Here is a 13,460-nt window from a genome sequence, read left to right on the forward strand (position 1 = left end):
AAGTTAAGATAAAGCAGTTTTTGTGTAGTTTTGATAACGCTTAAGGGTTTTATGATTACGGTCTCTGACGTCTTTAATATGTTGACGGTGCGACCGTTAGAGCGAGCGCAAACTCTTCTATCGTTTTAATTTAGATCGGGCTCGTCAAACCGCACGTGACATTTGGTGCGTCTAGACTCTGACGTCACATGACGTCGTATGTAAGTTACAAATACCAAAAAAAAACTGAACAGTGCTGAAAGTGAATGAAAAAAGTTACGTTTACAATTTATCTTCAATATGTATCCATTTAATCAAGGCGAGTAAACTTTTTGTTGAACATTTGCCGTCATTCTCGCGAGAACGCAACTTTGCTAAGTGATGCATTGTGGGTCAAAATTACTGCGGCAAAAAATTCTAAAGAATGAATGTGCAGTAGTCCAAATTTTCTCTTCGCCCAGGCGTTGTCGTTAGAGCTCGCAGTTACGAGCGTCGCTTCGCGACGCTCGCTGCGCTCGCTATAAGGGTCGCAATCTTCGCATATTTAATTCTTTGACCTTTCTACACTAATAAAATGTGATTTTTCTGGCATTGAAAATTTAATAAGCAAGAAAAGTATTTTAAAGTGTTAAACTTTTTCTGACTTTAAGCAAATGGGTCAAAGTTGTCTTAAATATTTAGAAAAGAACATCAAAAGTGGGGGTATATGATGTAAATTTTCAGATATTACTAAAAAAAGTGTAAATTTTCACTAAAATTTGCTCAATTTTTTCCTGGATTTACAGAATATACATGTATTTACTATATTTGTCACATTTCCTTGAAAGAATTCATTAAAAATAATTTAATGGATAGTTCAGAACCAGCGTAACACATTTCACAGCAAAAAACAGCTTTGTGTACAACCAGCATGGAAAAATAGAAATCTAAATTTAACAGTACTGTTATAGTTCAAAAGGGAAAAAACTGATCATTTTCTTCTAAAAACCTTCCGCCACGAAAATAGTTCCTAGCTTAAGTCTACTTGAATGGAATTTAATCGCGTTTTTTCACTGAATATAGTTCAATTTGCATTAAAGAATTCAGATTTAATGTTAGAACCTAAAAATGATGCAGAATTTTATAAATAAAGGACAGGACCAAAATCCGCTCAAAAGCTCAGGATCGAACGTCTTTAATAATTGCAAATACAAAGAAACTTAACTCTTTCTTTCATGTGTGGGTTTTTAACATATATATTTTCACATGCATCAATTGGTACAAAATATCATGATTTATTAAAGATCATGCTGCGTAACACTTGACAATACATTTTTCATAAGACAGGAAATCTCGACATTAATCTTAATAATTAATTATCATCACCTTACGAGAGGATTTCTAATATACTGTAAGTTTGTTGATTTTTCTTTATTGTCTGAGTCATGTACATATACCTCCAAAGTATATTCAAGGTCAAAGCAGGCAGATGTGTAAGTTAACGTGTCCTCCATCACTGAATGAATATTTAGTGCATATTGAAATGCTAAGGTTCATATGGGTTTTTTCCTACTACAGGTACATCATTTCAGAGGATGTCTTTGCTCTTGTGCTTTCTACGTCATCGTATGTATCGTTCGCATATCCTTTCTGGCTTGTAGAAAATTTAAGGACGGGGCTTTTAGCACGTGGGTCGACTTTGGCGTAGTTATCCAAATCAAAAGTGTCCTCTTTAAATGTCTCTGTCATCTGAGCGTAGTTGTCAGCAGTTTGTTTGTAACTCGCCACACTGGACGGAGAGGTAGCTTTGAATTCCGTGGATTCTTGAATCTTTTCCTGCAAAGGCTTTCTTAGCGGCTGTGCGTACACGTCACGAGTCACGTGACTTCCTGTACTTTTGCGTCTCTGTTGTTCTCTTAGCTGTTGTTGTAGTGTAAGGTTAATTTCTGCTTTCACGTCATCTTTGTTTTGATGGCTAGGCGAATCAACTTTGTTGTAAATGTCTAATAGTTGAGTGTTATCACGGTAATTTAACACGCCATCATTGCGTGAAGAGTTCGAAACTTCAACCTTTTGCTCTTGTACAATCAAAGGTGGTCTGAAAACGTATGTAAACATCGAATGTATCTATTTCAGAGAAAACACGCAAACGAACAATTTTACTGGTATTTATTTCTTTCAAATGAACAAAAACTAATTTTCAAATTTTAACATACATGTATGCGTCTAAATATTATTATGTTAGTCTCGAACATTCAAAAAAAAACTTTTTTGGCCTTTTAATAATCTATAAAGCTTAACTGTAATTCTCTACAAATTAGCTTTTTCAATTATTGCTCCTCAACATCTTTGCTTACTTGTTCTTTCTTTTCAGTAGTAAGAGGACGAGGATAACAACAATGAGAATAACGATGATAATGGATAAGGTACAGATGAGCGCTATATCCAGATCTACAACAGACAAAAGGGCCGTCTGGAATTAACGTGTACCGAAAAAGACAACAAAACTTGGTAAACGACAATAATATGATGTCCTCTCCTGAGCTAGTTTTAATGTAAAAATCAGAGCTGTGTAAGAAAATTCCATACTCATTTAAACATCCCTTATCACCTCAAGTCATTATAATAAATGGTATGTCCACATGAACAAAATGCATCATAAAGCTACACAGTTTACATCTATTTACCCAGTAAATTTTGTTGATCCGCAGTTAGTCCTTTGTAGATAACTGTGAAGTTTGGTGATGCCGCTGTAGAAGTTAACATCGTCTCTATATGAGAAGAAAAAAAACTCAATATAGCAGCTACATGGTTATACAAGAAATATCTTTTCATTACTGAAAACAATATGATTTGATTTTAAATAATAAATAATTAACATATAAACTTAATTCAATAACCACCGATGTTAATGATTTCCTTTTATTGCGAGGAATACCATCCCCCCTGGAATACCATCCCCCCTCCTCATTCCTAAACTGCACAATTCATAAATTTGGCTGACTAAACTGTTAAAATGTTTATTTCTAGGTATACTACCTTTGACATTGGATTTGTATGTGGCCTTGAACCCTCCGTACCGGATGTTTTGGTTGCTACTGGATACCAATATAAGGTTAAGGGTGTTACTTGTGGAATTGATGGTGAATCTTTGTAATTTACCGCAATACTTTCCTAACAAAGTAGACTGTCGAAAAAATCCATCTCTGATCTGTAAAAGTGGTAATAGAATTTTAAAAAAAAATTGGAGATAACGAAGAGAAATCATGCTCAAAAAATTCAATAAACAATGCAAATTTTAGAACTAGTGATTGATCCCACCATCATAAATCTGTACGCTTTTCAGTTGCTGGCTTCATGAACATGATAATTAAATTAAATATTTACAATACAGAATACACAAATGCAATAAAAAGCAAACTCACATTAGTAGATGATTACATTATTAAACTACTTTTATGTATTTCAGAATGTTCTTTTTAAAACGAGCTCATATTGTGTTTAATAAATTTACTTACATGTGCTATATATTACACCTACATTCCATCAAATGCTATAAATCACTTACATGTATTCCGTTGTGTTTAGTTTCAGTGTTTATCAAAAAGTAAGTGACAAATAAGTTTTCACCTCCAATGTAAACAAGAAGATTCAGAATTAAGCAAATATTTCACTTAACAAATATCTTAATTTCTTAGGTAGACTTGGTTCGCAAAGCTGCACCGTGACAGATAACCACCAACCCACTTTATGACTCATTATTTATACCTCAAAAGAAATGCTGGCTTAAAAATAAGAAAAACAGAAAAAAACACTACAAAATGAATTTAAAACAAAAAGGATTTTTTTTCTCTAAACATACTATGTACTAACCAAGTAACGTTAGATATGTGTAACAGAGAACAAAGCCTATAAAAATTTCAAACGAAATATACCATTACATGTCCACTTTACCTCTACATAATCATCGATACACGACCCGTCCACTTTGGATCCGACATCGAAATCTATGAAAGTAAGAGAGGTTATCCTTCCTGGGTATTGAGTGATGGTGTAACTGCAGACAATGTCCCGGATGTAATTCTTAGGATAACTAGGGGACATAATTTCTCCCGATTCTTCACTCAATGTCACTCCACACACTAGGTAAAACATTTCATATTTAGATAAATCAGCAATGCTGATTACATTTAAGAATGAATAAAGGCAGGTTTTTGGGTTACGACAGTACTCACCACTCCATTTGGCCTGAAATCCCTCCGAGCTGACGTCACACTGGGCTACAAACTTAACGAACATACGACTGGTTGTCGATATCGTTGTTTCTGGGATCGTACTTCCGGTCACCACTCTTAACAATGGAGAATTTTCGTCAACACCATTGTGGATCTTTTAAAAATTTAAGAATAAAGCTATAAGTATAAAGTATATATGCATTACATAGATTAAATACTCTTTAGTAAATTATTTGTATATTTTTTAACAAAGACAACAGTCAATGTTCCTAAATAGATTGCAATGAACTCTTGACTATGTAAAATTTATTTACACGATAAAGTTTGCATCCTTCTGATTCCTTTACAAGTCTCAACATGAAAATCAATGAAAGTCAATATTTGGTATAATGATAAAAGATGTTTTCAAAAAGTCTTATAGTATTGGTTTAATTAATTGGTTCTCTTTTCCGAACTTGATAATCTTAACTTTATTTGTATATTCTTCGTCATTTAAACATGCTGAAATAAAAAAAAAGCATCATCATTCACCTGTATATAGTCTTCACAGGTGCCAGTTTTTACAAGATTTAAGTTCAAGAAATCCAACACAACATTGCTTCCAGACACGCTGTCTATGACGTAAGAGCACGATCGTTTAATTGGATAAAATCCAGGCCAAAATGGTGATCGAATTTTGCCTGTAGGCGTGGTAACCCGGCTGCCACAAGCTATTAAATGATAAAAAGATAAATTATTTTAAAGATAGGCACTTATCATACAGAAAAAAAATCTTTTAACTGCTTTAGAATATGTTACAATATGAAAAACGGACCTGTCCATATAAGACTATACTTAAAACCACGAGGTCTTCCGAGTGCCTGATTAAAGGTTAGCTTTAATTTCTTGGCTCCAGTTTGTAACAGTCCATTTCCCTCATTTGAACATGGAAGATTTAGCAGTGTACTGTTCTGGGGACCAATTTCTTCAACCTATAGATTTGAAAACATATTCAATATTTTTCAAAATCTTTTATTTTTTTTTATATGAAACAAACTGATTTTCATAAATAAATTTCCAAGAAACATTTGTTGGTATACCTTTAAAGCATTATCACAGGCGCTTGACTGAGTGTACTCTGATTTATACTGCACAAAAAAGGATTCCACATCTAGTGGTTCTATAGTGTACTCGCATGTTATATCAAACGCATGCGCGAGGTAGAGTTCCGGTGACTTGATTTCACCGTAATGGTCGGTTATTTTACCACCACACGCTGCCCACTCTAAGACGAACCCCTCAGTCTCCACCGTCCCGTCCGATCGGAACTTGATGAATAGCTCATTGCCATGGTAAAGCGTGTTTGGCGGGAAAGTGGCGCCGCAGTAATGTTTGTGGCTGTTCTCCAGGACGTGATCATGTGGATCCCCGTTTGATAGAGTTTGGTGTTCGAAAGCAAACGGGTCAACGATCTGAGAAAAAAAATCAACACTGACATCTATTAATCTCTACTGTGCATTTATCTATATACAAGTGGGTCCTCTAGAATAAACTTGATTTAACCACAATATCTTATTATTCTGGATAATTTTTGTAGACATTCTTAAAAGACTTGAACTGTGCATTAGATACAGTGTTAATTAAATCTTTCAGTAAATTTTGAGGTTACGTGCAAATCTTTTACCTCTAAATAGTCCACACAACTAGCTGCCCAGTTATTCTCTAGTCTAAATTTGCTAAAGGCAACCATAATTTTACTTCCGGTATAAGTCTGTATATGAAAGTCACAGTTCTCGTTGGCGGAGTATAGGTTGCTGTAAACCGGGGGGAAGAAGCGACCTTCCAGCAATTCATATTTCCCGCCACAGGCTTAAGAAGAAAGAAAACCCGTTAATACAGATAATTCATACATGAATATAAATCTTCATTGTTTTGAATAAGACTAGGGTCATGAATAATGTTTTTTTTTAATTTTCATGAACATGAATTATAATGATCAATAGACCAGCTCAAGTTTGACTTGAACATGGGAAATACCAAGAAGAATAGCTGTCATTCGACTTGTACATAGGAAATACCATTAGAATAGCTTACGTTCGACTTGAACTGGGGAATACCCAATAGCATAGCTTACGTTCAACTTGAATATAGGAAATACTGATTCCTGTTCCTTGTGTGTAAGCATCAGAATAAAACCGAACAGAGAGTTCATTAAAGGTCGAGGTCACTGTGAAAGGGGAGGATATGATTCCACAATGTTCAGCTATCGGTAGTGTGGACCCAGAATCAGAAATCTATAATAATGAAAGATTTTTACGTTAGTCTCTTACATCTGTAAAAATACAGTGTTCACGCAGCCTCAAACACTTAAACATCAGAGTTGCTCAAACAGCACGGATCGAGAGTTACCTGAACATAATCCATACACTTCCCGTCGGCATTCCTCTGCTGAAGGTTGAACTGGGTGAAGGTGATGGCGACTCGTTTTCCTTCCGGTTGTCGGAAAACATACGTACAGTCCATGTTGTTTCTATAGTAACCATTAAAGGTGGGGAGGACCATGGTTCCCGCCGCCTGATCTATAACGCCACCACAAACTGAAGAACAAATATATCCTAAAAATTAATATATTTTTAAAAATTATGATAACGTAATCATAAACAGAAACATCATCAAAAACATACTGGGTACTGTGAAGACGGTCACATGTACAAGTGCATCTGGCATTCAAATGTTTCAAAAACACTGACACACAATCAAATTTTCAACGGGAGGGACTGCAGAATTTTTTTCATGTCAATCGTGAAACCGAAAGGAATATTGTTTGATCTGGATGGATAGAGGCTTAAGCTTTTCCGAAGAAACGAGGACATGAAATTAAAGTTTCTACAATGAAATTGTAAAGAAACCCAAATTGAACTGGTTTAAGTTTTGCAAGGGTAAAATACACCATATTAACGTGTGCTTCTGTATATCTAATCTCGGTGGAGAGACGGCTCGGTTAGATATCTGGTACATGTATGACGCCTTCGCCGACCAAAACCAGTATCTAGCCGAGCCGAATCTCCACCAACATTACTTTACTTGTTCATCACCACTTATTGGTCATAAACTTCAACGCCATCTTTTTCAAGATGAATGAGGTCTTTCTTTACTAAAGGGGATGAGAATGATCTCCAAGCTCGGTCAACTGTTTTCGAGACTTGTCCATTTCAAGATTCAGGGGATAGGAATGACCTCCTGCGGTTATGAACCATATAACATTTAATGCATCATGCATGCAAAAATATATTTTTGCCTTATTTCTAGTTCCACAAAGTGAAGGGTAATCAAGCTGTCGGGTTCAATGTATTACATATGACGACTTGCATATGGCATCCGATATTAATATGTTTTCAAGGAATTAGAAACCACCCGTTGCATCTTTAAGTCCTTGGCACCTTTCATTGCCAACCCTTATATACTGGTATCTATGTATAGAGTATTTACTTATTGATGGCTTAATCCGTTTTAAAACATTCCTCCACAGATATATTGTTTCTAAAATTATCTATTAAGTGTAAATCAAGAGTATGGTACCCGTAACTTCCGAAAGCTTCTCTAATACCAGGCGCGGATCTAGAAATTTTCAAAGGAGGGGGATAGTTGAGGCAAAAGATGCTCAATTTTAAATATGAATACACATTTCATTTATACTTTTGAATAATACCAAAGAAGTCTTGAAGATAGCTTATACTTAGAGGCAATAACTTACCTGTAGGTATAACTAATTGAACCTAAGGAAATACATGTAGATTCCTACCTTCCCAAGTGAATGAAAAGCCAGGGTAAACGACGTTTGTGTTCGTAACAAAATGGAGGTACATTGTGTTGAACTTAGATACGATGTCCACTACAATGGAGTTCCCACAGAATTCTCCTAGAGACCTGCCGTCTGCTTGTTGTATCTACAGTATAAAGAAACAGGACGGCTAGTTTTTATACTCAGTAAATAATTGTTTGGAAGCTTTACAGCAATCAGTCGTCTATGACAGATATCTGTTAAACTCAATTAGAGTGTTACTTCGAAAAAAAAGTTGATTTTGCCAAAACCGATGTACATACACACCTCTAAATAATCCAGACACTTTCCGTTGTATGCTGGCTCCAAATCAAACTCCGAGAAGGTAAATATGATCCCGAAGTCCCCGGGGACGGAAATGGAGATCGTGGCCCGGAGGTTGTTGGGGTATTGTAAAGATGCTGGGCCCTGATAGCGGGGGGAAGCAAACGACCCGGAGGAGGCGTTCAGTTTGGCGTCTACGGGATCTGCATGTGATAAAACAAAAACATACAAAGCCTCGATTGGAAACAAAAAGGAGAATGCTTCAAAATTCTACAAAGAAAAATGGCGTTTACTGTAAACCAATAGAAATGATTTTAAGGTTCATTGATACTCTGATGAGAAAGATAACTCTTACTGGAGTGATTTTACATTAAATTGTTTCTAATATTGTTAAATATTGCCCAAAAATATTTACTGAAACTAAATGTGTTTAATTTATATAATTAGTCTTCTTTAAGAAAAGCAATATCAATAAAGCAACATTTTATTTCAGTCTTTTAATCACCTTTAACCTAGTAATATTTTTTGGCTTACCAAAAACAAAGTATTCAGCTGAGACCACGAGATCTCGCAGATTTCCACCATTTATAAACCTAATGAACATAAAGTTCTGTGTTGCTGCTACAGAAAAAGCAGAGTTTTCGCAATATCGCCGAATTAGTTCCGAGTTTTCATTAGGTCCATCACGAATCTGTATATTAAAAAAAGTAAAAAAAAAAAATCAACAAGAGAGAGAGAGAGAGAGAGAGCAGGCGTTTTTATCCCCTATAAGAATTCCAGGCACATATAGCAGAATTCAGCTATCAGAATTAAAATACTGGGTTCTCAAGAATTCAAAAAAAATCGTTAAAGCGTTTCTAACTGTTCACAATCTGTGTACATACAACTTGGTCAATTTAAAAGCGTGTACCTAAATGATATAGGTTAGGAATGTAAATGGTGAACTTTTGTAAAATCAAGGTTTTATTTTATTAATAGTAATATTCCATTTCCTACCTCTATAAAGTCTGAAGAACAGTTTATGATCAGAGTTTTAAATCTGATGATGGCAAGTTTGCCTTCTGTAACATTGATTCTGACGATACAAGTGTCCGGGGAGTTCCGATTCTGAGACGTAGTGATCGCAAAAGCCCCGACGTCTCCCGAAAAGTTACGTCCACAACTTCCATAAACTGTAAATTATTTTATATAAAATTTCATTAAGCTGATTCTAGAAAATCCTTCTTCAGGGGCGTAGCAACGGCCAAGGAGTTTAATACATGTTAATAGTACATTGAAAAATCAGTTACATGGGGGGGGGGGGGGAGCCAGGGGGGCCTGCCCCCCCCCCCACTTTTTTCCCAACCTTACTTATACTATAGGAAATGTTAATTGAAAGCCTGGTTGGCCCTCCCACTTTTAGTGATGTACCGAAAAATGTAGTATTAGAATTGGTTACTAAAAGTAGTTGACACTGAAAAAAAGGTTTACCTACCCCCCCCCCCCCCCCCCCCCCTTCATCCAGATTCCACGAACTTTTGGATCCCCCCCCCCCCCCCCCCCCCCCCCCCCCCACACACACACACACACGAAATAGGATTTTCGACTTCGGGCAACTTTGAGTTTGGGCAACTTTTCCCTTTTTTTTTTTTTTTTTTTTTTTTGTTGCTGGTAAGTAAAAAAATTTTTTTTCTCTGGCTGGCCCCCCCACTTTCAAAAACGATGCTACGCCACTGTTCTTTTATTTTCTTTGTGGATTTTCAGTATTAATACGGCAACACACTAGCGAAGAATTTTCGCAATTATCATTAATATTAACTTAGAAATTATATTTTTTTCAATCTTTATAGAATAAATTTCTTTTAATTCAGAACGAAAAAAAAAAGCAAATTACCTGATATAATAAATGATCCAAGACTTATCCAAAATATATGCGTTTGATAGTTAAATCGTGTGAAATATGATCCATGCATTTTACCATTAACTGTATTTTTCAAACTATGAACTGTATTGTCTACCCGAAGCATTCGTCAGCAAAAACAGCCCAGGGGCTGAGATGAGTATCAGTAACAAATGACCTGAATATATAACGAGAGTTGACCAGAAAACAGATTAATAAACTGATTAAAATATAGACCAGATGGCCTGTTATGTCCAAGATATGCCAGTAGTTGGTCAATCAAAAACAAAGTTTATCCCAATTATTTTATTTTCCCCTTATCTATTGTTCTTTGTATACATTTGTGTCATCTACTGCCGTGATATCAAATGGAAATGATTATAAGAATTATTCGGGAGTTGAAACAAGGTGCAGCCTATTAGTTCATCAGTAGTTGAGTCCTAAGTTGATATCTTACTCCAGGCTGAATTAATGAAAACCTTGAAAACTATAACTTTGATCAAACGCCGAAACAATTTTAAATATTAAAGTTTAATTTACATAATAAAAACAAATATAAACATTATATATTTAAAGGAGATGGGTGAACTAAGCGTGCAGAAAGCCCACTAGTTTCAGATATATAAAAATCATATTCAAATTGTGAATTTAGTATTTAGAGTAAAGTTCTTATCATTGTTTTTTATGAAATCATGATAAACAAAAAGTTTTGAGGAAAATTTTCGTTAAAATTCATCCTTATACTTTAAAAAATAATGTGGTATCCATTGGGTTCGAACTCTGGCAATAAAAATCCCGAGTTGTATTATCTATTGAGACTAGCACTCTAACCACTACGCTACACAAGTCCTGATGAAATATGGCATTTAAATCATGTTTGTGATATGACCATTGACTTAAGGGACTATTTCTTGAAAAGATACGAAAGTTATGTCATAAAATTATATTTTTAAGGTATAGTGGGTCATTGCTCCATGATTTTGGAAACCAAAATATGTATGTTTGTATGCAAACTTTGAGGATTAATTCTCAAAAGAATGGAGAGAAGACCCACTCATACCGAAAAATAGTGTTATAGTGTGAAAAAAATGACTCGTTTCGTCCTCTTTTGTGTGTGTATAGTATTTTATAGGCAAATAACTTCAACATTCATGAGATTTGTGCAATTTGTAGAGATTTTACATAAAGTATACTTTAATGTTAAATAAAATATTAAGGAAAATTTAGATATAATTGAGATTTAATTTTCCACCTTCATGTTTGTTTCGCTATGTGCTTATCTCACGTCATGTTCACCCATGTCCTTTCAAATTATTTAAGCCCTTAATTTTACAAGCAACAAACCACTATATGTATATATTAATTAGACGTCTATGATATTTTGAAAAAAAATATATTTTAAAAGTATTTAGCTTGTTGACAAATACAACAGCGTTTTTATTTATTTATTTTTCTATTTATTTATTCATTATTGATTTATTTTTGTCTTTTAAATAAAAGAATGTCCAAGTCCTGTCAATTAATTTTTTTTAATAAAATCTCTATTAAAAGTTATTTTAAAAAAAAAATAACTTCAATGCAAGAATCCTCAGCACGTATATTAAATTGTTCATAACTGTGTATATGTATTTACTCATTATAAAGATTCATATTTATAATCTTAATTTGTTTTAATGTTTAATATAAATATTTTTTATATATAAAAAGAGTGTTCGAATTACAAGTGTAGAAACATTGGTATTACTGTTACAAGTTCTACTGCATTTTTAGATGTTTCTGTACTAGTACTACCGCTCTCCCTAAGGGAATGATGTTATCAACCGACGAATTCCACGGCAATGTTTAACAAGATTCTATTAAATTCATTATGAAGAAAATGTTCAAGCCTCGTTATAAATATTGTGCCATTTTGTACAACTATTAAGAAATATTTTATAAACTTCATTGAGAAAAAGAGAGAATGCATTAGGGGGTGTAGAATTTCCTTCCCCTGTTTTATTTTCCTCTACCTATCTGTAAAATTCAGAGAGAGAGAGAGAGAGTTTATCCTCGCTGTATTTGTTTTATTGTCGGTAAATTCTCTGATCTTGAGGTCGACACACTTTACCGCCATTTTAGTCGTGGCACCAGACTTGTGTTCTGATTTTTTTCGCCCATTAACATCACTTGTGAAAGGAGGTGTCAGGATTTAGTGGTCTGAACAGGAAAAAATATTGTTTTATGTTATTTATATACACCCAAAGTTGTATACTACTTCTTTTAAAGCGAAGGCCCTTATGGGTTTTATAGAGAAAAAAATATACAAGGACATTTAAAAATTCGTTGATTATTCAAAAAATTTCGATGGGTGTCATCACTTAAAAGTAAAAAAAAAAGCAGCGCAATTGATATTGAATAATTTTTATAAACTTCTTAAAATTCTGTTCATTTCTCTTGATAATGTCAAATACAAGCACTTAAATTTAACAAAGTATTTTTGATACATATATATATTTTTTTACTATATCTTTGATATTTCATGAGAAAATAACCTTTTATTTCAATGTTTTCATTGATTAAAAAATTTATATTACAACGACATTCATACGTTGTAAATAAATTCGAAAATGAAATTGAAAGGAGCCTCCTTCACTTTTTTCAGAGGACAGAACCGGTGCCTGTTTAAGATATTCCTTGAAGGCCTGATTCCACCTCTTCAAATATTTGTTACAGTACAGTGAAATCAAGCCATACAAAATGTATTAAAAGTTTTGAATCTAACCCACCACCCCACCTCACCCACCGATTTACATGAAGAAAAGGTTTCTTTTTAATCGGGGCCCAAACCCCAATCTTTTTGTCAAAGTTTTCAAGCACGTTTCCTGGCTGTCCCGGCATTTCACTTTTAAGCGATTAAAAACACTATTACTCTTTTTAACATTATCTTGTCACACGGGTTTGCGGAAATGTCGAAATATGGTCTAACGTTTCTTTTGCCTAATGACATTACCGATAGTACATCAATTAACGCTGATAAAACTGAACACCACCTTTAAATTCACACCTATTTAAATCTTTGTCTAATTCTCCAGCCATGTTTTCTAATAACAGTTTTTTGAGTATTTACAAACAGTCATTGTGTTACACGTGGAGTTCGTTTTTGGGCCGTTAATCTAGTATAGGAATGTTTGTGACCAAAATAAAGTGTCTTTTCAGAGACCATTGGTGACATCCCGCGATATTTGATTGATTTACAACTATCATTAGTAGGACACTGTAGAGATCTTGGTCAAAGTCAAAAATATCTTTGACCTGTAGAGCGTCC

General features: G+C 34.4%; 1 protein-coding gene across 1 annotated transcript; it reads right to left on the minus strand.

The window, feature by feature from the left end:
* Positions 1-1,231: 1,231 nt before the first annotated feature.
* On the minus strand, positions 1,232-13,231 carry LOC134232837 (cubilin-like). Its single transcript, XM_062714810.1, has 17 exons — positions 13,165-13,231; positions 9,274-9,449; positions 8,812-8,968; positions 8,281-8,480; positions 7,975-8,119; positions 6,582-6,769; positions 6,307-6,466; positions 5,857-6,041; positions 5,273-5,644; positions 5,008-5,164; positions 4,725-4,903; positions 4,194-4,347; positions 3,913-4,100; positions 2,998-3,169; positions 2,646-2,729; positions 2,316-2,409; positions 1,232-2,056 (listed from the first exon to the last, which is right to left on the minus strand). Exons 1-17 carry the CDS (start codon positions 13,229-13,231, stop codon positions 1,531-1,533), a joined length of 3,204 nt encoding a protein of 1,067 aa, XP_062570794.1. The 3' UTR covers positions 1,232-1,530.
* Between the last annotated feature and the right edge of the window lie 229 nt (positions 13,232-13,460).

This window comes from Saccostrea cucullata, unplaced genomic scaffold (genome assembly GCF_032062105.1).
Source record: "Saccostrea cucullata isolate Sc308-1 unplaced genomic scaffold, CSIRO_AGI_Scuc_v1 ctg307, whole genome shotgun sequence".
NCBI lineage: Eukaryota > Metazoa > Mollusca > Bivalvia > Ostreida > Ostreidae > Saccostrea > Saccostrea cuccullata.

Coding starts and splice junctions, on each gene's coding strand:
- LOC134232837 (XM_062714810.1), bottom strand. CDS start 13,231: ATGGCTGGAGAATTAGACAAAGATTTAAATAGGTGTGAATTTAAAGGT. Junction 9,450..13,164: donor TGGTGTTCAGTTTTATCAGC/GTTAATTGATGT, acceptor AATAATTTACAG/TTTATGGAAGTTGTGGACGT. Junction 2,057..2,315: donor CTACTGAAAAGAAAGAACAA/GTAAGCAAAGAT, acceptor ATACGTTTTCAG/ACCACCTTTGATTGTACAAG.